This window comes from Erithacus rubecula (assembly GCF_903797595.1).
Source record: "Erithacus rubecula genome assembly, chromosome: 4".
Lineage (NCBI taxonomy): Eukaryota > Metazoa > Chordata > Aves > Passeriformes > Muscicapidae > Erithacus > Erithacus rubecula.
Genome location: NC_136686.1, coordinates 45,799,523 through 45,824,932, shown reverse-complemented (window position 1 = coordinate 45,824,932; position 25,410 = coordinate 45,799,523). Strand labels below are relative to the sequence as shown.

General features: G+C 39.6%; 1 protein-coding gene across 1 annotated transcript in view; it reads right to left on the bottom strand.

Annotated features, from left to right (window-relative positions):
• The window catches only part of MET (MET proto-oncogene, receptor tyrosine kinase), an 89,116-nt gene that overhangs the window by 59,221 nt on the left and 4,485 nt on the right, over positions 1 to 25,410 (bottom strand). Inside the window, exon 2 of the mRNA XM_079304704.1 lies at positions 9,070 to 10,284. Coding sequence (XP_079160830.1) covers positions 9,070 to 10,269 — 1,200 coding nt within the window. The 5' untranslated portion in view covers positions 10,270 to 10,284. The remainder of the gene's footprint in view (positions 1 to 9,069; positions 10,285 to 25,410) is intronic.

The window sequence follows — 25,410 nt, the reverse complement described above, 5'->3', positions numbered from 1 at the left end:
GAATGCAGTGAGGTGTGAGCAAGCCCTGCCTTACAGCTGTGTCCAGAAGACTAGAAGATAATTAATGTTATCTTGTTCATACGGGAAGTTGTGGTGTTTTGGAATTTACCCTTGATTTGGTCCACAGAAGACAAATATGCTAAAAAAGTCTCTAGACATCACTGAGCTGAGCTATCAGGAGCTGTCACTCTTTTGCAGCTGATGGTTTTCATGTCATATTCAGTGAGCATAAAAATAAAATATTTCAGAGAGTTGCACATTTGAAGCCAAAAGTGCAAAGTGAGGAAGGAATTCTTACAGAAATTAATGAAAATCTCAGAAAAATACCTGGTTAGGTCAGTGTCAGAAAAATGATCCAAAAGTCTAGTCTCTAGTTTGAATACTATACCCAGTGAGAAAAAAAAAATCCAAATATATTTTTGTGAGCTTTTCTCTAATTTGCAGTGACTGCAAATTGGAGAAACACTCCTCCAGGGTCATTCTTCTAGAGATGGTCAAAACCTGCTTAGTTAAGTGCAGTGCTCATATAGAAAGTGATATTATGTATAATGTCTTGATATTATGTTTAATGTCTTAATAAACTGGAAGTCAATGACTTAATCGCTACAGAACATTTCATAATGTCTTGTGAGCCACTTGGAGGACATCATTAAAATTAAAATTTAATTTGACAAATTGGAGAAATGGTCTGAAAGTAACTAGGTGATATTTCCTAGTGTCAATCATAAAATACTGCAGTTATGATGTAAAGCTCAAATGAAAGTAAGAATATTGCATGAGTTTTATTTCCTGCTGGTTTGCTTTTATGACTTTAAACTGTTTGGCTGTCAAGAATCAGAATTCTAAGTATCAACTCTTTTTTGCTATGAACTCTGGGATTCTCCCTCAAGAGAAGTTGTCACCTATAAGAGCCAATACCATTTCTCCTTTCACAGAATCAAAGAATACCTTAAGTTGGAAAAGACCCTCAAGGTCTGTGGCACAACATGGAATAGGGAGAAATAAGCTATTTTTAAATGAACTGCAGCCAGATTTTTGCAAATGGCAAAATTTTTTTTTCCAAAGAAACTACTGTAGACTTCCTCAATGAATAGGGGATTCTACATAACAAATTGGTTCCAAGTCCATTAAAACCTGAGAGTGTGTAAGCTCCATATCTCTTCTCTTGTGGAAGTCAGTGAATTAGGATAAATAATAAAACTACAGTTTTCAGAGTGGGTCCTATTGGAACCAAGCACATAATGGTGAAGAATTTACATGTACAGCAGACTCTGAACAGGAAGAGTAACCATGAGGAACAAAGAAGAACTTTATAATTTTTTCCTCTCTAAATATTTCCTTGTATTTTCAGCCAACACCTTTCTGTTCTTGATACACCCTAATTCTCTGGGTAGTTTGCATTATTTCTCTTCAGGTGAGAAGTGCATTTGATCACTGATTCTCTCCATTGAAAATACAAGAATGTAATTCTAGCCCAAATAATTCAGTGCAGTCAGGTAGGATGAAGACTGAGGATGAGAGTGACTTGATCATCATCATGGTAATATCCTAAGGAATGGAAAAATGAATCATATTGTAGGGCTCAATTTTGCCAGTGGAAGCCAATTCATGTGCTAAGCAGTTCCCATGGAAGCAGAGCCACAATGCTTCTGGTTTCTTCTTGACTGGTGAACAACACCTTGAGGGTGTGTGGGTGCTGTGAACTCAGTCCAGTGTTCATACAGGACAGAACCTGCCTGGGACAGGGGACTGGGCTCCCTGTTTCTAAGAACTTCTGCTGAGGCAATGAAGCTTTACTCTAAAAGGTAGAAGAGTTTCTTCCTCTTTTTGTTTTAAATAAAGAATTGCTTCCCTCTTCTTCCTTCCTCCTCTTCCCAATACTCCTCATGTATTTGAAAGCAATTCAAAGATTTTTATATGGAATACAGAGAAAGCATGTCCCTTTCTGAGAATAATTTTTTTTAAAGAACTCCATCAGTGTAAAATTTTACACAGTATCATTTCAGCAACTCTTAATACTTGTTGCTTTGATCTATTCCTAAAATGAGATGGGGGAAGGAAGTCACTGTACTGATGCTCCACTTAAGGTAATAAGTAAAAAACATCTATGTTAAATGTAATTAGTTAATACAAATTAAGATGATTTCATGTTCTTTTGTCAAGATCATTCAAAGAGTTATTTGCTTTTGTCATTGAACAGTACTGCATTAGTTCTCATAATCTGGTTAGTGCATTAGCACTAAGTAAATCCTATTGATTCAGCAGACAAAATGGACCTAAGTAATCTTTGTATTTTGCTGATTTCCTTTATATTAATTTAGCATTTAACTCAGTATACAGATTATCAAAGAAGAGGTGTTGACTAATTACACATTTTTAAGAAATAAAGCAATGCATTGGAGATATTGTGCTGATGAAAGCAATTTTGCTGCACAGGTGTAGCATTTATAAGGTTCATTTTTCATAGAAGTCCTCAGTAACATGGAAGCTGTGGTAAAATAGAAAAGCTGGAAATTCCATCTAGACCAGTTATCCAAAGATAACTCTGAGTGTGGAGACCCTTATTCCAACAAAACATTGCACAACAACTGCATGTCCAGCCAAAACAGTGGTGCAAGACGTGGGACAGAAAGAAGTCAAGAAACTAGAAGAAAATCATGCATTCTGCCCTAATTTCCACAGGCTGTGTATAAAAGCAGGTGACATCTGCCTTAAGAAAATAAAGCTGTCATTACCACTTCCTGCAAGATCACTTCTCTAGCATTTCTTTGTTTTCACACACCCTGTAGACAGTGCAAGTAATAATTTCATGTAGCTTACACTTGCTTTCTGAACCACTTATACCATGGATCTTCTTCCTTGGCATAATTTTTTTTTTTTTTAATTTACTGTGGGATTTGATTCTGGTTTTACTTGTATGTTTGGAAATAAGGAGTAATTCCACTCTGATGCAAAAGCTGTCTGAGATCAGAAACCCACATACCACCTAGAAAGTTTGAGTAACACAGCTCTCTCCTGGATAATAATTACCTACTGTTGCTTTAGTGAGCAATAATGATGGCCAGATGTGGTCCTGAGTCAGAATAAGTGGAGTGAGTACAAAACTGCTGAGGTAAGGTGGGTGCTGAGTGAGCTGAAAGGCAGATGTCTGCTTGGTCAGGACTTATGTGTCTCTCCACTGCTTGGCAGCAGAACTCGAGCAAAATTCATTGCTTGCCTAGATGGGTCAGACACCAACCAAAGCCAGGTGGGATGAATCCAGGACTTGGATCTGCACACACTGCACTGCATAATCTGCTTCTATTTCTCTGGAACTTGGAACTGTGCTTAAAGACATCCAGGCAGATCTTTCAAAAGGGGCTGAGATGGTCCCACTGCAGAAGAGTCATCAGCAGACTGGGCATGAACTTAATCCGGGATTAAGGAGTCTTAGAATTTGTTTTAAGAAAAGAGGCTCAGATCTAAATATTATGCATCTTCAGGGAGTGTCCATAGTATTATACAACTACTAGTAGACATTTTTGGACATCTCTTTCAGTAGGACTGTAATTTTTTTCTAATTTGCAAGGCTACACAGGGTAAGAAAATTATACTCTCTTCAGTTCTATTCTTTAGATTTATTTAGGGGCCTTCAGAAGCTGAGACATGAAAACCACATGACCAGACATCAATTTTAACAAAATAAAAATTACTTTCTGCCTGAAATGATTTCTCTGCAATTCCACAGAAAAGCAGCAGAGTCACTTTTCCACACTAATAACCAATAGGGAACCCTGCCATCAGTGGAAGAATTTGATTAAAAAGTCTGGAAATGGAACATTATTAGTAACTCTGGCTGATAAAGCTGTGCCCTTTGCAGAAAATGGTAGCTTAACGGATACTACTTTTTCACAGAGAAATCCAGCTTTCATCAAGAAGATGATAAAATGCCAAGCAGCAGCACTGGGAAGCAAGGAAAGACAGGTCCCTAACTGGACACCAGGAGAAGGAAAACTGCAGTTTCTGCAGCTGTCACTGATGAAGAGGTTAGCCCCCAAACTCCACAGCTCCTGGAGCTTGGAAGAGTCTGCAAAAAGATCTTCCACAAGGAGTGGTGGGGTACCTTCCCAAAAACTCCCTGCCCTGCCCTTTTCCTTGTCTTTTCCCCAGGAACTCCCCCACGAGGATGTCCATGTGGCACAGCAGAGACCCTGGGTGCTGCCAGGTTTTAGGGCAGAGCAGGAATGTGCATGCACCCACCCCCTTATTACTGGGGTTTAAGCATGAATTAAAAGGTGCCAGTGCACTCTGCCCATCATTCTGCCCTCCTCATTATTGTTCTGAGATGTCAGAACCCCACAGAGGAGCTTGCATATGAATGGGAAGAGACTTTGTGCCCAGGCAGAGTGCTGTATGCCATCTGATACAGCATTTCCAGAGGAATAATGACTGAAATAATCTAATGGATTCTGGTGCCTGACTTTTAGTGAAAATATTCAGTCACATTCTACTCGCCGTATAAAAACATCTCCATGCTGTGAGGTTATCTAAGTAATTTACAACAACCCATTTTAATCAGAGATACATGGTGTTATTTTTAAACCTGCCAAAATTTCATGCCAAATGGTGTGGGATATTACAGTTACAGGGCCTCCTCAAAAGAGTTATTTGTCTCTGTTTATTTTATTAAATATTCTTAGACACAGCCTTGAGATGACAGATCAATAAGTGCCTTTGTGGTTTCCTGATAGAAGGCAGCAATTATTTTCTTCCATTACAATACAAGCATAACCTAATTTTACTCATCTATCATGTGTGTAATGGTAATACAGAAGCATCACCATGTGTTTATTTTACTCTCACTTTATTTTTTATTTTGGTGATCTTCTGTTTTCCTTTCAAGTTCTCCAACTGTTTATGCCTTTTATCTAATAGGTGTTGTGACCAGTTTGTCTTGCTTTATGACACTTTATGGGAGCATGGTGGCAAAAGCCTATCTGTGGTTTCTCTTTTCCTGTAAGGTCTAAGTGTTTTAGGCCTTCACCTGAACTTACCTGTAGAAAAAACAAAAACATAAGATCTTTACAGACCTGAATTTGGATTTCATTCTAGAAGTATTTTATTATGTAAGTCCATAATTATTAAAGTCAGGTAATTTGGCTTATAATTGTTTAGCACATAAGTGATGCAGAAAGGACAAAAAATCCTGTAAGATCTTGATCTATCCAATGACAACTGAAATGTATAATTGAGATTGTAAAGGTTGAAACCAATACATCTTCCTCACTAGAAAATGCCATTTAATCCACAGTAAAGATGCACACTACTGGACTATGCCTGCAAATGAAGTAAGCAGCATTTGTCTCCTCATCCAAGCACACCTCAGCTTTGAGGATACCACACTGGGGCTGATAATGACTAACTGACCAAATAAACTCTGCTTAAAGAGTACATCCAGTTTTCTCTTTGTTGTGGGAGATTCCTGAACAGTGATGCAAAACCCCCCACAGTTACCTCTCAGATATCTTTGTCCTGACTCAAGCAATAAAACCTCCTTACGCGATTACTTCCCATTTTTCTTTTAATTCAAAGCCAGTTCTGTTTCCATCTTGCTGTCATTTAAGTGTCAGCCAGCTCTTCACTAAGGGAAATTATTAGGTGGCAGTACTAACTGGTCACAGCTCTGCTGAAGTACATCTGACATCAATCAGATACTCCATCAGATTCACTTTTCCTAACCCTGACTTCAGTGAGCCCAGGTTTTGGTTTAATATCTATTACACTTAAACACAACTGGAAATGTTTTATTTTGATTTCATGAAGTTTTCCATGAGCACTGGAGTGAAGCACAATTGTGTCTGGATTTATATCTTGTGGTTGGTTGACTTTGCTCTTCAAACAAGCTCTGATGGAGACTTTTCCCATGGGTGAGCAATACTTTCTCCAGTCCTTGTTAGTCCTTCTGATGTTTAGAAAGGTGCTCCTAAAATTTCATCAGTTTCCATAGCTATGCCTATATGGGACCTGTCCCTGGACTCACACTTGAGTTCACATCTTTCAGATTCCTTATTGCTGAGGCTGTAAGGATAACTAACATAAAGACATTTAAAATAGCACAACCCCATAAACTTCATTCCTTTAGAAAACAAGGCCAAAATGGAACAAATTTTGCCAATCACATCAAGAGTAGAATTTTTTCTTACTTTTGCTTTAAATATGAGAACAACAAGCTGAGGAAGTGTTTTGGATGCATCACTCAGGTTTATTTTGGTCTAATTCTACCTTTAGAAGCCTCAGATTAAACAGCCCTGAGGGACAGCCACTTAAAAAGATGGACTACCCAAAGTCCAACAAAATTACATACAATTGTCTTATGGGACTTTTTTTTTGATAGCATGAAATGGCTTTCATCAATCAGACTCTAACTGTAAATTATCAGAGAGCATTTCCTTGCAAGGAGTGATAGAGGCTCATTTTTCTTTTTAATGTTGAAGTTAGTGGTATACCATACTCACTGCTGGACTGTTTTCACTGTCCTATGACTCAATTTTGCAGTGATCAGTGCCTTTCACTTGCATGAGTGGTCTGTGGTTTTACCCTCTCGACATCAAAGATCATCTTGGCTACATTACAGAAACAAGTTTTGAACTTGGCAAAAATAAACTGTGACAAACTCTCAGATTTTAGAAAAGCTTTCTTTTAAGTTGAAGGTGATTTACAAAAAGGGGAAAAATGTTTTATACCCTCATGTACACTTTTGTAATATACAAAGAGGGGTCTAAGAAGAGTTAAGGGGTTTGAGACACCTTTTTATTAATTATTATTTAATCTCCAGTAAAATCAGGAAAGATGAGATTTGACATTTTTGGGACAAATGTAAGAAATAATGTGCTTTCCTTCTTCTGTTTGCCCCTTCCCTTCCTTCAAATTCCAACCCTTCAGGTCTACTTTACACACCAGAGAAAAACAGGTGTATAAAGGATGGTCAGAAAATTATTGCCAATCTTTTTGGCTAGCTGAAACCCAAAAAACCTCAAAGGACACTTTTTAGTGGAGCCTTAATGAGTCCTCTGGAATAAGGCACAGGAAATGGAATGGCAAAGCTTGACAGTCTTGATATTTCAGTGTCAAGCAAACAATCAGAACAAAAATTTCTGGCTGCCTTTATCCCACTTAAAAGAACCACAAGAAATCATAGAAACATTTTTCCCTTTATCAATTTAATGTAGCAGAAATCAGAGCTATGATGACATTTCTTGAAAATAGGAAACTATAATAAACACGTCGGCAGTACAAGACATTCATTCTGATATGCAAAGCAGCAGCAGACTCTGGAAAAGCTTTGAAACATGAAACTACTTCCCAGCATGTGAAAAGCAGCAAATTATTCTGTCAATATTTTAATGGTATACTTTGCTTTGAAGAGATCACCTTATGAAATGTGTGTATAGGCAAGTGCAGAATGAGATAAGTTAAAGGCCACAAGCTTTAAAGACAGTCATTCACAAATCATATACCCCAGGAATATAGAATAAAATACTTTCAGAGAAGGACAATGGTTCTTGTAAAAAATGAAGTGAAAAATGAAAAAAAAAAAGAAAGAAAAAGAAAAAAGAGGATATTACTACCTGAAATGAAAAATTAGGACAGCAATAACACAGTGAAGAGAGATAAGATATTGTGCTGAATGTTTGCTAACTTGTTTTTAGTTCCTGAAAATTGCCTGTCCCCCTCTCACAGAAAAGGGAATGAAATGCTGTGTCTGTTGGGGCTGTTGTATCAGCATCCACTGTCAATGCCTACATCTGTGTTGAATACCTGGAGCCTGCTATAAGCAGCCATCCCCCAAATGCCAAGGCTGCTGTGGTTATGCTCAGACTGCTTCAGACCCCCTCTGAGCACATTGCTGCTGCTGGGGAGAAGGCACAGGGTCTCTGTAATGGGTTCTTCTCCTCAGACCACCCTGTCTCACCTCTGGCACTGGGGAGCAGCCTTTCTCTTTGACAAATTAGACTCCCATCTCCAGCCAGGGCATTGTGCCCACATCCTAACCTGATGCCCTGTGCTGAGCAGCTGTGCTGAAGAGGACACTGGTGATAAGGTGAAGAAGGTCTGTGGCTCCCACTCTTGCTCTGAGCTGTCCCAACAATGGGATATGACAGGTACCATCCACCTCTAAATGCAGGTTGAGCTGCTGATCTGTCCTGACAGAAGCCTGAGCAGAGCCCCACCACAGAGGCTCTGGCCCTCTGGTACAAGACAGTGTGCCACCTCTGAGCTCCAAATCTTCTGTATTGGAGAAAATGAAGCTCTCCAGGTAGGATATTTAAGGGCCTGCTTCATAAGCAGGTGATTAAAAGTTCTAATGTTTCATGTTCCAAAGTAACTGTGCAACTATCCCATTCCAGATTCTGTATTTCTTTTACAAGACCTGAAACCAGCACTGGCCAGAAGGGAAAAGGAAAATTTCTGTGCTTTCTCTGCTCACTGTATTTCATATGGTTGGAGAGCAGCAACCTCTTGAAGTGTACAGAAATGCAATCCTCCCACCCAAGACCACCTGAACCCTTGTTCAGATACAGATTTCACTGACACTTCTTTCATGCAGAAAACTGATGTCAGTCGGACTGTTTCAGTACCAAGCATGAGTAACTACATTACAATCTGGCTCTTCATGGCATATTCCAAACCAGCTCTTTCATTTTTTTTCTGAGAAGGGCAGTGATTCAGCATTAACATACTTTTAAGTACGTGATGTTTTTCAGGGACTCTTCAGTGCACATGAATACGAATGTTTATGAATACTTTTTTGAATATTAAAATAAATAACTGCCCAAATGTTCCATTTATCTGCATCATAGTTTCTCAAGCAAAAAACCTATGTTTTTTAGCCCCATAAAGACCTCATCAATTTTTATACCCAATTTACAGGAACCAATCCTTTTAGAGGTAATCCACATCAATGCTAAGCAGTCTGCAATGATCAGGGTCTTACATATTGCAACTGAAACTGAAGGGATGGATACCTGGAAATGGAACAGGCAAGAGAGAACAAAAGTTCCAAAATGTAACAAATCAACTATCACTTACCCTGTTCAAGCAGTATTTGCTGTCTTTCCCGTAGAAGTGTTGGAGACATTTCATGTTCTGCTTGTCAACAATCTTGTTGAAGAACTCGTTGATGGTTCGCACAGAGACGGCACAGACAGCAGATCGGTTGGTTGGTTCAGAAGAGTCTGGTTTGCTTTGTGCAAAAACACCATAGAGGATATCATCACTGAGCCCAAGGCCCATTTCATGTGCTAGAGCTGCACCAGGCTTGCTTACGTAGGCAGCTTGCAAAATGTTGAACACCTCCTTTCGGATGGACCTCCTCCTTCGCTTTTCAGTAAAAATGCACTCAAGAGGCATTTCCATGTAGGAACGCATCTCTGAGTCTAAAGTGCAGAAACGGATAATTCTAGTGTGAAAAGACTGTGAGTCAAGAGCTTCTCTCTGTACAGTCAAAAAATAGACAAAGTGATCATTTTCAAAGGCATGGACATACTTAATGGGATACGAGTCACGGAACTGAGGGAGGATATCTATGTAAGATTGATCCGTGAGAAACTCAAAACCGTCCTGTGTTTCTTTTAATCTTCTAACTGATATTGAATGCAGCACATGTGGAGGTTGAAATGTAGATGTCACAGTATTTCCAACAAAGAAGTTGACAAACCTGTCTTTTTCGGTCACCAGAACTTTGGTTCCTAAAGTGCTAACCACACAGTCAGGACAGTTGTCGGCTTCTCCATCTGCCTGGGGTGAGTACATGCAGTGCACCTCGCTTTCAATGTCAGCAGGGTTGTCAGGGTGAATGATGTGACGGTGGCAGATGCCCCCGGACACACTACCACAGCTAATGAGCTGATCATCATAATAAGTTTCTAAAAGCAGTGCCATGTTGACGTTATCCTTCCATATGCTGTTAGATAAATTGGCTTTATCTCGGCAGTCCTCACATGGTGCACAGTCAGGGTTCTCCAAAACAGGCCCAGTCTTGTACACAGAGATGTTCTGGAGAGTTTCATTTAGTACGTAAATCTTATTGACTGCTCCAATATAAACATGATGCTTGTATAAAACTACATTCTGAATTGGTGTGTCTGCAACGAAGTTAGGAAGATCGTATTTTACACCAAGATTCATCTCTGATTTTTTAGCTGCTTCTTTGCATTGTCCATGGCTCCTCTGCAGCAAGGCAAACAGGAATACGATAAACCCAGAGGCATATGCAGTAAAAGGCTTCATTGTCAGAGATCTAATCTGTCAAAATATATTTAATAGAAAAACTGGTTATATTTCATACACTAAACTGTCAGTTTATCAGACAACAGAAACCCGTTTCTAGGCTGCATGTAGTAGCTGAACTATTTCAGTTTAAGAAGTGTTGCAATCTTGTTTAGTGTCATAATAGTTGTGCTAGAAATGGCTATAATCACTGTTCTTTGTGGGTTCCCATTTCACCACCTTTCGAACAATTCTCAGAAGGAATTTCTTATGATGAATTTCTCAAGACCCCTTGGCAGGTTGAAGAGCAGCAAAAGGGAGAGCACTACTTCCACAATGGCATTAAACCATCTGACTGATGTGGTTTAGAACAGGATGGTGGACACACAGCTGAAAGCAAAACTGCCCAGGACACTTAGGACACAATGGCACACAAAGAATTTGGAGAACTTCAGAGTGTGGATATAAGATACCTGTCAAGTTCTCAAGGGGGTAAATGGGTTCCTAGCACAGCTGATCAAAAGTAAGAAAAGACATGAAATAACATCAAGATTTGACTTAGAGCAGACTTTTATTCTGTTGATATTTTTGATTAACCAAGGAAGAGACACTTCTCCATCCGACCAAAGGAAAAAAACCCCTCTCTCTTTGTCTCTCTCTCTCTCTCTGTCCCCCCCACCACGTTCCCCAAACCACTGTCTTTCATAAAGGTCCAGTTTGGAAAAAAAAATATCTTTTTTTCAGCCAGACCTACTTCTTGGAATAGTCATTCTCCTTAGTGTTGACAAGGCTTTGTAATATATTATTAGAATATTTTATGCATCATGTGGTGCTTGGCATGTGCAAGCTTTATTTTAGGCCCTGTACCACAGCAGTAAGTCACTCTGGTGAGCCTTACAAGATACAGGCATATTGCTGTATTGTAAACAAAGGGCTATCAAGTGACCTACAGCCATTAACTGATGAAATCAAACCACCTAGCACTTCTCTCTTTTTTTTTACTTCTCCACACAGTTGTTTGATGTGGCTTGAAAAACCAAAGGCTGATGACTTGTGTGATATTTCACCCCCTTGAGAGACCAATGAAATGAACTGTGGTTATGAGCATTTCAGAGCAGTATCCACACTATGCCCTGTCACACCAGATATTTTCTGTCAGCTTCATGACACAGCTGCTAAGCCAAATTTAGCTTCTTCATGGAGAAAACAATTATGCATTCTAACAGCAATATGATCACATACTTTGGGAAAATCCCTCTAGTTTGACTATAGTTAGGCAATTGTTGCTAATCAAGAAATGCTTGTGACCACTGAAAGAATTAAAAATAGATGACCTTGAAAATTACAAACTAAAAATAGGAATCTGTACCAATATTTTATTTCATTAGGACTTTATGCAGAATGAAAATATGACTATAGGCCAGAGCTGTTTCAGCTGTGTATAAATCTAGTGTTTTCACTAGACTGGTTAAAACAATCCATCAATAATTTTTGTGGTGCTTTATTTCAGCATCCACTGAATTCTTTCTGTGGTTTACCTCTTTAATTACACAAAATAATAGGTTTTGGAAACTAATTGTTCTTCCTCCCTGTTATCAGATAAGAATCATGATCAACAGTTCGAGATAAAAACCAGAAACACAGGCTATTAGCAAGTATTAGCTGGTAAAAATAAGTCACACTTATAGTATTGAGACATAAAGATCTTCCTTCAAATCAGTAACATTTTTCTGATATTAATTAGTGATAACAGAATCCTGGAAACAAATCTAGCCTGGATTTACATTTGATAGAAAAAGAAAAAAGAGCAAGGATATAAGAAAATAGTCCCAGTACACAAACTGCTGATCTCCATACTGTATAAGGCAGGAAACTGTCTTCTCATCCTCTATAACATCTTGCTATCATGAAATCTTTTCTCCTCTGTGCTGGGATGAAACCAAGACCTTTCAAAGTTTGTGTAAAACACCCAGAAGTCACACATGATCCAAGAACAATTGTGTTGACATCCTGCCTGGCCAGTGCCAATGAAGGCCCCAGCACTGGGAGAAGTGGGAGCCTGTCTGACTGTCTGCCTCTCTTCAACCAGCACTTCCACCCAAGAAACTGCTGAAACTGATGCATTCCTGCAGATTCACTTCTGATGAGTCTACATGTTCTGACAAATACTAGATTATGCAGAAAATTCCAAAAGTGCCCCATTTCTGACACCAGGCAGAGGTAGGTATATTGCTTACTGCAGTAAGTTTAAACCCATTTAACAGAGTTGGCCCTGCAGAGGAGAGAGAGAAAGGAATGGGTGGGACAAGAGTTGTGTGAGGATGAGGCTGACTGATCACCAACACAGGAAAAAAAAAGGTGGAAGGAAGGTTACTTGGCCAGGCACCTTATTTGTTGCAGTATACTCTGTGCTATGGTCTCGTTTCCATATTCCCAGATAGATTTCCCACCCAGTATGTCCCTCAGTCTTCAGTTTACAATCCTCCCTATCCTTCCAGTGTCTGAAAAAGAGGACCCCTAATTGTCCCACAACAAGCACCAGTGTGCACTGCAGGGGTATTTAGAGCCATAAATGCTATCTGACATATTCTTTCACTCCAACCATATTTTGGGATGTGAGACCAGTATCCTCAGATAGTCTGATCTGCCTACACTCAGTAAAACACCACTGATTTCAATCTATGCTCTGGAGACAAAAATTTCACCTTAGACTCCTTCAGCAAGTGAGGCTGGAATGGAAAATTTTACAGTAAGAACAAAGGTGGGATTGAGTGTGATTTAGAGAATGCCAGGAATAATAGGTACTTTATTTTACTACTACAGGAAGGAAAACATGAGCAATAAATGAAAACCAAGTAATCTTTTATCTTCTGCTTGAGTCTCATCACAGTGCTTTCCTTTGTATAATTTTGAGATGTTTCAAGCATTTTCCCAGACAGAAATCTGTTGATTCCCACCTATGGGAAGCTCTGTCTCAGATGTATGGGCAGCTCTTTAGGGAAAATGGTTCACCATAGTCCATGTCTCCAGCAAACTGTGAATCTTCTCAAGATGCCTGGTATCAGAAGGAACATGCCCTATGCTGACATATTTATAGCTTAGGGAGAACATAGGAATGGCAGGAGTAGTCTGTACTTCACAGTCCTCACATCATATAGACTCTGCTGCTTCTTACTCAGTCTCATGACATTTGAGGTCTCTCCATGTGCATCTGGCCCAGGTTTTTTCTCTATTACAACACTGTAACCTCCAGCACAGAGCTGCTCTTTTGTCACTGCAAATACACTTCACCCGAATACACCCTGAAGAAGCAGAGAAATTTTGGTGAATTAAAAATTAAGTATTTCCTCTCTTCAAAGGCCCAGTAGCTCTCCTTAGCACACATTCAAATGTAATTTGTTGAACTTAAAGAGTTTTGATGAATTGGAACCATAATAACTGTGCTATAGCTCAAAGAAGTAGCTGCAGACTATCGGTTGCAGAAAGAAAACAAGGAAACCTTTTGTTTCTTTACTTAGTTTGAATGATGGAAGCTCTTCAATCTTTTGTGACCTTCCTTTGTCACGTGTGTCCTTCATCTGTCTACTGTCCTTCATCTGTCTATTTTTAGCATCTACAAGATGACTTGTAAGCTTTGGCCTGTGATAGCTAGCAGTGAGCAATAGCTGTGCATGGATTATTCCTTTGGTAAGGGATATTTTCAAAGCCAGTGTCATGATGTGCTCATTTTTCCATCCCTCATCAGATTGTAGCCAGTAAAACTGATGGGAAAATAGATTTTGGTTAACCAAATGCAAATGGTTGGTAATGATGTGTCATATCAGTGTGAGTGCTATGGTTGGTGCTTTGAGTGTTTTTGTACCATTAACAGTTTCCCAATGGCAATCTTCTTCCTACAAATTTCATTCCCTATAATTATGACTTGGGTGATAATTTTAAAATATTGAACATCATGTCTCCTCTTTGTACTGTTTGTGACTGTACTGACAAGTCAGGCCTGGCCTTATTGTGGAATATGTCCAAGCTGGTATATATGCAAGGAAGCCAGGAAACACAGCCATGCTTGTTTGCCTTTCCCTCATTTCAGAAAATTTGGTCCCATTTATCTCTAATCACAAGCACTCCATGCATCTATACAAGCTCAGACAACATGCTGTCATGAAAGCATTTTGTAGGTTGTTTGGTGCATCTCATTTTTCCTTGCTTTTTTACAAAAAAGGAAATGACAGGGTCCTCTATTCCACAGAGAGCATGTTTGTACAAGAACATATTTAGTCCTCAGACAGGTCGTTTCAGGTTAGGTAACAGCAGAGCCATGTTAATTCATGTTTCAAAAACGCTATTGTCAGCCTTTTCCCCTCTATAAAGCTGATAGTATGTTTTTATACTTTTTCCAGTGGGAGAGTAAATCTTGTTACTTTGGTCTCTGACAGAGTTGAGGTGGCAAATTTATACAGAATAACCCTGGTGACTACTCCTCCTGAGACTTGAGTTTGCTTTGCTATTTTGGACTAAAATCTGTGCCAGTGCAGACTCCCTGTGGTTCAGAGGCTGTGCCATGGAGAAAGCATCATCATTTAAGAGGACAGGGAAAATGAGAGAGGGTGGTAACAGCTCCATTCATCCAACTTCAATCAGTTGTTGCAAATCTGTCACAGCACTACCATGAGCTTCAACAGATTAAGCTTACAATGGATGTGTCTTCATCAGAATTCTCTGATTAACCAACTATATCTATATACAAGGTTGATTATATGTAAAACACTAAGTGAGGGTAACCTGCTTTCTAAATTCAGAGGTAAAAAAATTGGGTTTTAAATCTGAACTTAGTTATCTTAAGACAACAAAGAGATAACAAGGAAAACGAGTAAGTCAGCAGCAAACATGCAAATTACCCCTGAGTTGAATTCAAATGGCTAATCTGAGATAAAATTCATGTTCCCTTGTCTTCAGTGCTATTTTAGCTCTAGGTTAGGTCACTAATCCTGACTAGGGTGGCAATATAATTTTTCCTATAGCATGGTATGCACTCTAGCACAATTCAGTTTCCCAGTGTACAGAGTCAAAGAACTTATTAGAAGTGATTTAGGTCATAAATTAATTCCTAGCAGAGCTGGGAGGTTTCTGTGCTATTCCAAGAGGTGTGTGTGCATGCAGATGGCTGATGGGGAAGAACTGTTGGGCAGGGCACAATCTAGGCAATTGCTGGAGGATCTAACATTAACTAAATCCTCTACATACACAGTGCAGTCGTGTGTGTCAGAAGAAATTGCTTTCATTAGCTGGTTCAACTGATCTGTAAGCCTTTCCTTACAATATTCAAACACATAAAAATGAATTTAAATTATCCCTGCATAAAACACACCCTTTAATATACACAGTCCATTACTGGGTCCAATATACCACTATAATTCACAGCAGCTATCAAAAGAAGCATTTTTGTTGTCTAGCACATTTATTTTTAACAGGCTTTAAACCACAAGAACACTAATCTAGTCTTTGCAGTGAGAAAATGCTATTCTTACACTCATTTGGCATTTTTTTGGAGGTGTCCTGCAGTGCAGTAGTGTATATTATTTGAAACTTGCTTCAGAACTTAACATCTTAAAGCCAACTCATGTCATGGGTCTCTAGCACAACTGGATTTATTTAATCATTTTTTGTTGTCATGGGCTACAATGGCCCTTCTGGTTCTTTTGTAATGAACCTCAGCAAATACTCAATGATATATTACAAATGAGTGGAACAGATCAAGAGCTATATATTGCTCCAAAAGATTAATTTAATAGGTGGAATACAGCATTTCTTGCAACTCAGAGAAACTTCTCATGTGAGAAGTTTAAGGGCTGAGGAATCAATTCCACAAAGAACATGGACTAGAAATTCAAAATAGACACAGAATAACTGGGAGGAAAACCAGGGAGGAAATACCCCAAATTAGGTAGAACCTTCACTGTTTCTTCATGTTTATATTTGTAGATAGATTTGGATCCTTAAATAGAAGAGGACAGCTTTCCACACCTGGATGATAAGGATGGAAGGATTTTTAAAAAAACATTGTATTGTTTTGCTGCAACAGGAAAATAGAAAGCAAACTTTGAGCAACACAATTGTTGCATCCTGTTCATCTGAAATGCAAGTCGACAATTGTGGAACTTCAGTAAGAAAGTAACTGAAATGTTACTGTGGCTCTTTGCCACTACAACTGAAGTAAAATAAATCCAGTTCTAGCATAGACTTAAGCTTGGTATCTGCAGCAAATAATTCAGCCTGAGGACTGATATATGAACATCTTGCTCAGTCCAAAGGTTCAGTACAAGCATAGAAAGATCTATGTGTGTCTGAGTAGAGTAACATGCTATGGTGTAGTACATGTCATGACACAAGGCAGTGTTGGTCTTCTGGTTCTACATATGGAGATATTTGGGGGGTTGCTTCAAATTTTTCATGTTTGAACAGACTAATTCATTTCTTACCTATTTTCACCACATATGCAAACCAAAGGGCTTTATCAACTTTAGCGAGTTGAGATAAATGCAGATACACCCTGGTGGACTGAGGAAATCGCACAACCTCAGGTAAAGATCCAAGTCTTTGTTTCTGGTGGGATCAAAACTCCTTATAGTAGGAGAAAGCAATTTACTTGCATTTCTGAGTTGATCCTGTGCATGAACTTTTTTACACGAATCTGAACATTTTGTGGTTGTCTATACTGAATGGGGACAGTGCAATTTCCTTGGAATATTGTTCTTCTTTTATAAAGGAGGCAAACCTGGCTGCAAGCAGTGTTAGCTCAATTCCCTCAACTAGTCTCAGCACTTAGATTTGCTACTTTATGTTTTATGATTATAACATCCATCTACCTGAATTCTTGTATTGAAATGCAGAGCATATTTTGGAAGCCTTTACTGTCTTGTTAAGCTAACAGCCTTCCATACTGTGATAATTAAAGGAATGGCATGGGTCATAAAAATGAAAAAGATTAAAAGGCAGATAGTCATGAGTAACCAAGACAGCATACAGATTTGATCTAAATGTTCCAACAGCAATTATGAATGATCTTGATGCAGGACATTTCCTGCAGTTTAATTGTCATTTGCTGCTAATGGTTCTTAGGAGTCCCTGAGATAATAAGTCTTCACAGCCAAACATTTATCTCCTAAAAAAAAAGAAGTTCTATATGTCAACAGATACAGATGGTAAAGTATATTATAAGATATATGGCAACTCTACCAAAATAGTGATGGTAAGGTATATTTTATTAGAATGGTACCAACTGATCTACAAGCTCACCAAATTACCAAGTCTCCTTTAAATGTCATAGTAAATATAATAATATCAGCAACTAAAACCCAAGAAGTCCCTGAATTCTTCCAAGGTGTGGTACAAATACCTAGGATACTAAGCAAAAGAAATTGTGCTGGCTCCATTGTTTCCTCTGAAAGAGCTGGCAGGACAGTGTCAGGCAGCAGCTTTCTGCTTGGTGGGCACACATAAAGCATGCCACTGTGTCCCATGACTTCACCCTTCTTAGGTAATGTGTCTCCAAGAGCCACAAGGCAAATTAGCAACAAAACTCAGGGTCAAGGATTTCCAAAAGGATGCTGATGCCTTGCTTGATACACAGCTTGTCAAGCTGAGATGTCACGGTCAAACTGTGCAACTGTGCAGGGTCCCAGCAAGATCAGCACATCTGTACGAGTGAGCTGGGCTCACAGATCTGGAGAACTGGCCCAAAGGCTGCAATGAGACCCTCAGCTCTCCTTTACTCAGTGTGTTGGGGGTGGCTTATCTAGGGAAAGGCAAAAAAAACGAGAAAAAGCTTTGCTTGTGGGCCTGTGTCAGCACTGTACAAAGGACTTTAAATTGCCTCCAAGTCATCTCTTTGCATCTAGGAACTTTTGTGGGGCTGCTGAACTGGTCTGACCTGCCACAGTCCATTGGGCTGCTTCTGTGTTGGGCTGGTACTGTGCTTTGTCTGCATGTCTATTTAGTTCTGGTAAGCAGACTGCACTCCTTCCATGCTCAAGCAGGTTCCACAATGTATAACCACGATTGTGTAATGCTGTGTTTGAGATAATCAGCCCTGCCAAACACAAACCACCTCTATGCAAAGCTTTGGTGGTCTTTGCCCCAAGTGAAAATGGGGTGCAAACACTCCAAACAAACAGCTACAAACAAACTGAATTGGATGTGTTTGTAAATTTGCCAGTGAAAGCAATGGGGTCTTTATTTATGCCTCAGCTTCATACATTATCTGTTACCAAAGTTAATAACCTGATGGTCTACTTAGCTTCATAGCAGCTTTTTGATAATCAAACAGGAACAATGTCAAGGATAGTGTTCATTTCCCATCTGTGTTTGGTTAGGAGGTTATGACCTTTTCTTTTTAATGCTGACCTTGCTTTTGTCACTGTAAGTTTATGTTATTGCAGTGCACTTTAACTGATGCCCTGCTTCCACTCAGTTTAGAAACAGAGTTAATGACGACTCATTGGCATGACTGCTGCCTTGCTGTGAACCTGTGATTCATGATTGCCTTCCAAGGACTTTACAGTATTGGCGTTCATAAATCCCCAAATGGCCTGGGACCAGCCTGGCTCACACCAGAGGCAACAGTGTCACAGCTGCAATCAGCAGAGTGGCTGATCTGTAGCAGCCTCAGCTCCCCTTTTTTTTTTTGGCAGATGTCCCTCAGCAAGGGTCCATCAGCCACAGTTTTTATTTTGAAATATTGTGCTGACCTTCAGAAGATGCTGAAAAGCTCAGTAGTTCGAAGAAGGGGTTCAGGGATGGCTGAGCAGTCTGAGTTTTTTTCATGCTAATGGGATCTTTCTGTGTGTGTTTGTTTCTGAAAGGATTTTTCAGCTGGTTCATTTACTTTCTTTCAGCCTGTCCTCTCCCCTCATTTGGAGAGACCTGGGAAGCTTAAATGTGCAACTGTTGATCTTCAGAGGTTCCCATTGATACTGGGCCCAGAATGAGGTTTTGGACTTCTTCAGACCCTGGAATGCTTCCTTAGGAAATCTGGAGCCAGATTCAAGGAGTCTGTGAGATAAGAGGCTGTTTCCAACCTTCAGAGGGTATTTACCTTTCTCAGAGGGGTGAAATGAGGATAACAAATCCATTCTTACAAAACACCTCCAAAACACAACAGGCTTAGTGCTGGTGTTTACTACAGGCATAGCACAGAAAGGCTGAGCTGTAGGGTGGTGCCTGCCATACAGGAGCTGATTTAAAACCATGGTCCTCATCCCTGCATGAGCAGAGGTATAAATCTGGGACTAGGGCTTGGCTCTGCTGTTTCTGCCCCCTGCCCTCTCTCCGCAGCCTCTGCCTGCACTCTCCTGCCCTTTTGCCATGAGATTCAGCAGTCCACCACCCCATGGCCATTCCTCACTCTCCTCCTCTTCCTGTCCTGGTGGGAAGATGCAGATAGTGGAATGTGAGCTCTCCTAGGCAAAGCTGTCCTGATGCTTTGGAGCTGAACCAGCTGGGATGAGGAGAGGGGATGGAGGCTGCCTGTCAGCAGCAGGACCCGTGCCTTGCTCCATCCTGTCTGGGCACTGCAAAGGAGCTTAGCTGGAGCTGTAACCCAGCCAGGACTGAGAGCCTCCTACTGCTCTGTCCTCTCTTCCAGAACTCCAGCTCAGGTGAGATCCAGGGAATATTCTGCACAAAACACAGACACTGGTTAATCTAAGCACCTGCGAGCTTTGTGACCAGTCAGTATTAGCTTTTTAGATCCCTTGGTTGGACTTGTGCCTGAACTCACTCTAAACCCCATTTCAGATGCCAAAGCAGCCTCTCTGGATCTTCCCCATAATATCAAGCTTGGTCTGTTTATCCAAAAGGAAAATAAAATGGCAGTGGTAAAATTCGAAATTGGTCAGTCAATGTATGTGTTTAATTTAGGACTTTACAGTGAAACAATTGCTCCTGAGCATGATGTTTTACTAATAAGTTGATATTTAATTCAATATTTTGGACACTGAACAAAGGTCCTGTTATTTAGCAGGAACATTTTCTTTTACATCCCTGCTCCTATCAAAAATATTCAAATTATAATGTATTATGTATTAGCACCATATATGTTCTGTTCAGACTAAAAATACAGACTACTTGTGATTAATAATTACTCACTTAAGCATTTTTAATTTGAGCAAGGTACAGATGGATAGATCTCAACTCTCACACACCTGGGTTTCACACAAAAACCTGGTTTTGGACCTAAGATAGGTCAGGATAAGCTACATTCCTTCACTGTGAAGCCATCATCTTTTCCAAGACTTGACTGCACAGTCTCCATGCAAACATTGCTCTCATTGATTCCTCTGACAGTTGAGCTGACTAAGGACTAGAGAACAGGGTGCTTAAAAGAGGCTGAAAGACAGAAGATCTGTGGCAATGACAGAATCTCAATACCACCTCATTTAAAATGAGCAATGGATGATACAGGGTAAATACTGAGATGCAGAAGACATATCAGGAATGAGAGGTGCAGAAGAGTAAATCTTAAAATCTTATATATTGTTAATGAAGATAATAATTACTCTTTACAGAAAGGCTGAATTAACCAACGCTGCATTTCTAAGTAACTAGCTAATGGACACAGGCATTATCTTTCCATAAGTCTCTGAAATCCCTATAAACCATGACTAGTCAAATATTTGACTGATGGGCTTTTACCCCTGTTAATAGCATGTGATGGTGGTCTCAGTAAATAACATAACTCCAGATTTCCCTCTTGCAGCTGGGGAAGGGGTACTTTCTAATTTTTACGCCACCTCTTATTGCCCCCTGCTGCTTCCTGAAAGGCTTTTTGTACTGTGAAAACAATTCACTGGTTGTTTCCTTACTTTTGTGCCCTGAAGGGGATTTTGGGTGCATACTCTGCTCAGATAAGCAGGAACCTCTCCCACTGCAGTCAGGGGAACTTTTAAGCCATTCCTGCTTACCTGCAGACAGAGGCTAGCCCCGCTTGTGTTTCACTTACAAAACAATTGTGGCATTATTTGCATAAAAGAAGTTCTTTCAAAGCATGTTATATGAAATCTTCTCAATTTGAAAACAAACAAAAGCACAACTCAACCATCTCCAGGAAGCAGCAAAGTTGTCTCTGAGCTCTACCCCAGCTGATTTTGTCATGGCAACTTACACCTGAAGAAGAACAAACACATGCTTATTTTTGTAAATGTGTTTTCAGAAGAAAGGAGAGAAAACTCCACAGAACTGGAAAATAGGCCTTCTAACTGAAAGTGACCACAAGGTGTTTTCCCTTTCTTTAGCTCTCTATGAAAATCATGGGCTTCAGTTCTGCAGTTAGAATGTCATTAATGTTTGCTGTGATTTCATGTATGCTTGTGCTGACTTTACTTACCTTCTGTCTGGCTCTCACCTCTCTCAACTTCTGTTAGCATGTTCTGCATTCAGAACACCTGCTCACATGTAGCCTTCCATAGTCAACCAGGAAAAAAAAAAAAAAAGGTGACTGTTGTGGGTTAGGTCTTTTTGAACATAACCAGGAGAAGGAGGGAATCATCCCTTTCTCACAAATGGACTTGCCTTGCAATCCCTCTCTTTTGTATACATAAGGTCAGGATAAAAAGGACAAAAATCAAATGGAATCTGATACAAACTTACAGTAAGGTTCCCATGCTAGATTCAAAAGGATTTTCCCATTGTGGAAATTTATGGTGGGGAGCTGACAAGATCTTGAAAACGTCACAGGAGAGGACATTCCCAGAGAGGAGCTATTTAATCCTCTGAGAAGGAAAAAGGACACAGTGAAATATTGCCACCATGTCATGTACTCTGGTAATTTGTTTTAAGGCCAGTGTTTGCAATACCAGGAAAAACAGACATTTGGGAATTTCAGATTCTGACTACAATAGGCTTAATAAACTCTAAATACTAGGAAATGAAGAAATCAAAGGAAAGCAAAAAGACACAGTGCACATCTGGGTCCTCAGTCTGTTTTCAGCTCTTGTGTAGTTTCCACTGAAGGTGATACAATTTACACCCTGAGTTTAAAGGCACCTACATCCTGGCTGGGAAACACCCCTATTCACTATTTGGAAGTGCTGCACACACACACAGTGATAAAACTCATTATCCTGCAGCACTCCATCCTCAAACATATATAGGAAGACCAAAGCAAAGTGTTGAAAGTTTTCCTTCACCAAAGTTTTCTTTTCCTTCATCGGAAGAGCTAAAAAACAGTTAAGATAGTTTTCAATCATCTGCTGCAAGCTAAATTGCATCTTCAAACATGAACAACATTTTTCACTCATCTAAATGGATAGCAAATACATTTTTTAGGGTGAAATTTGGATTATTTTCTCTGATGCAGAAGTACTTTATCACACAGGGAGCTCCATATTGGCTCACTGCTTACTGGAGCCCATTACTGTTTGCATTCCACCTACTCTTTAAACGATTATTAATATTGCAATTGTATTGTATTTTTTACTTTAGCTTTGGGCATTTGTAAGAATGATATGGAATACTGAGTATTAACAAAAAATATTTTCCCTCAGGAAAAATATTGGCCTCTAATCCAAAGAGCAAAAGCAATAAACCTAAAGAGTTTAAGGTTTAGGACACTTATATATAACATGCAAAATTAGTACCCCCTCTCTAGAAGGGTAGACAGGAAAACTGAATATAACTAAAGCAATTAATTTAACATTTTCAATGACATCAGGAGAGGGTAACTAATCAACTTTTAACATAAATTCAACTACCAACACCTCTCACTGTCTTCAGCAAAGCTGCCTCGTTCTCTTTTATCCTACTTTCTCAGTGCTAACACAATCTGATAAATTTGGATGAGAAGATATATGAAAGTATATATAATAATAATACTCATATATTCTCACCCATAATACATACTGGGATACATGACAGCAACAGATAAAAGGATATGTAATTCCCATAACAGAAATCCTAATACAATTTTGAATGTAGAACTGTCTCAAAGATTGAGAGCAATCCAAATCTGAGTTACCCTAGAATATATCTAGGACAAATGAAGCTTGTGGAATTATGGTAGTTTGTTCTTTTCTAGTAATGCTTTGGGACAATCCACAGATTTGGGACTTGTCTCTGGGCCTACTTGGGATGCTGGGCTTATTTGGAAACTTGCTACTTGATCCTTACAGGATCATCCATGATGTGGGTGTGTAGGGGGGAAGAAGCAAACCTCAATGTCTTAATAAATATCTTTGATGGTCTTAAAATTCTGGTGATTTAGTTTGGGTCAACCAAACCAAAATGCACTCTTATTCATTATACAGCTAAAGACAAAACAATAAAAAGTCATGTATGTCTCCAGGCATTCACATGGCACAATAGACCTCTATCAAGCTTGAAATCTCACTAGCTAGATTAGTTTCAAAACAAAGTAAAAGAAAGGTGAGGTTCAGCATACAGCTCAAACAAACTGAAAAATAAACAGAGAAACAAAAGAAACATTATGTTAAGAAACATTAAATAAGTAAGTTTGGAATTCCAACTGTAGATGATAATTGTTTTCATCTAACTCATTAAACATGCTCAGAAAGGATTTGTTTCCACAAAAATTAGATGAAAATAGATATGTCCTTCAGGACTTAATTTGTACAACTACTAATGAGAAAAATTTTATGTCAAGTAAGATACATCAACCTTCTATTGAAATCAAAGGAGAGGAAATCCATTTTTCAAATATGGTGAAGACACACACAAAAGCAGAGCTAAATCCAGTGTCCAGGAAGAGTCAGTGGCAAAACTCCCAGGGACAATCACGAGGCCACAGTCTTGCTCAAGGCTCTTATCAGAAAAGCAGCACAGCCACTAAAACAGGTAAAAAAAGCCAGTTTCCTAAGACCCACACGTGTTGTGGTAGGCCTGGGTGTTTGTGGTGAGTGATAAAGGGACTGGAATTCAGGTGAGGGGATGTTCTGCCAGATGTGGGCAGGGGCAGCAGCCTGCAAAGCTGGGGCTGGGTGTGCACATCCCACCCCAGGGCCATGTGGCTCTTAGCCCTAACTAACTCAGTGTAATCAGTCCATTAGCCCAGGTTTCTCCCAGTCCCAGACAGTTGTTTAAAATTAGCATTATTTGAAGCAAACCAGAAACCTTAACACTGTATTTCATAAATAACTGTAACTTTACTGCCTAAACTCATGGTGGTCCAGCCTTGTTACTACTGTAGGCAAAATGCCTGAGTCTCATCAACTCTCCTCTCTGAAGGAGGTTCAGCTAGGGCAGGTAGGGTGCAAGGACATGCCACAAGGTCACAAAGTACACACCCCAGATACCAAGAGGCAAGAGTATTATATATGCTATATATTTTGGTCACCTGCTCATATATAAGCAGCTGAAACCCCTTCAGGTATTACTTGCCATCTTCCTGCAGCGGGGCTACCACCTGGAGGCCACCTGCTGGCCTGCTCTCTCTAAAGAGCAGAAAATTTTACATGACTCTTCAGTCACAACCAAAGCCACAATTCTAGCCATTTTATAAAATAAATTATACATTTGGCAAGTTTCATATCATTATGCTGAAAGAAAATCTGGCTGAAGCAAAAAAACTTCCTGTGTGGGAAGTGAACAACTTACATTGTATAACATTTTCAATAAAAATTAATTACTCATTGCTTAAATCTAGCTGTCTTTATAAGTGTGCCTCCTCAATTAACTGAGTCTGCTTGTAGAAGTGTAACTGAGAGGTCCCTGTGCTTCATCATCAACTCCAGAGCCATGCTATTTTGAAAATAAAAGACCTGTATCCTGTCCAAAAAATAAACTCTGGAGGTGACTTGCCATGTTGCCATTTTGGATTACAAAAAATACTCAGCCAACACACAGGGGAAGGCTTAATTCCAGCAAACACACACATAAACAGGAAGCCTCTCTCCAGTCAGAAGGTATTTTTCCTTCGTACAATGGAGTTCAAAGATGTGTCATCATATAGTTTAAAACAATTACTAAGGAACCTTACCATTTCCAATAGTTTAGGAATAGAGTTGGCTTCCACAGTTGAAAGCCTCTCTGAACGTGCATGGGAAGCACACAAACATTAACAAATATATGCTGGCTTAGGCCAGTGCAGAAATCTTAATCAATAAGCATGTCAAGCTGGGGGACAGGGAGGGGAGGGAATCAATTTTCAGAAGG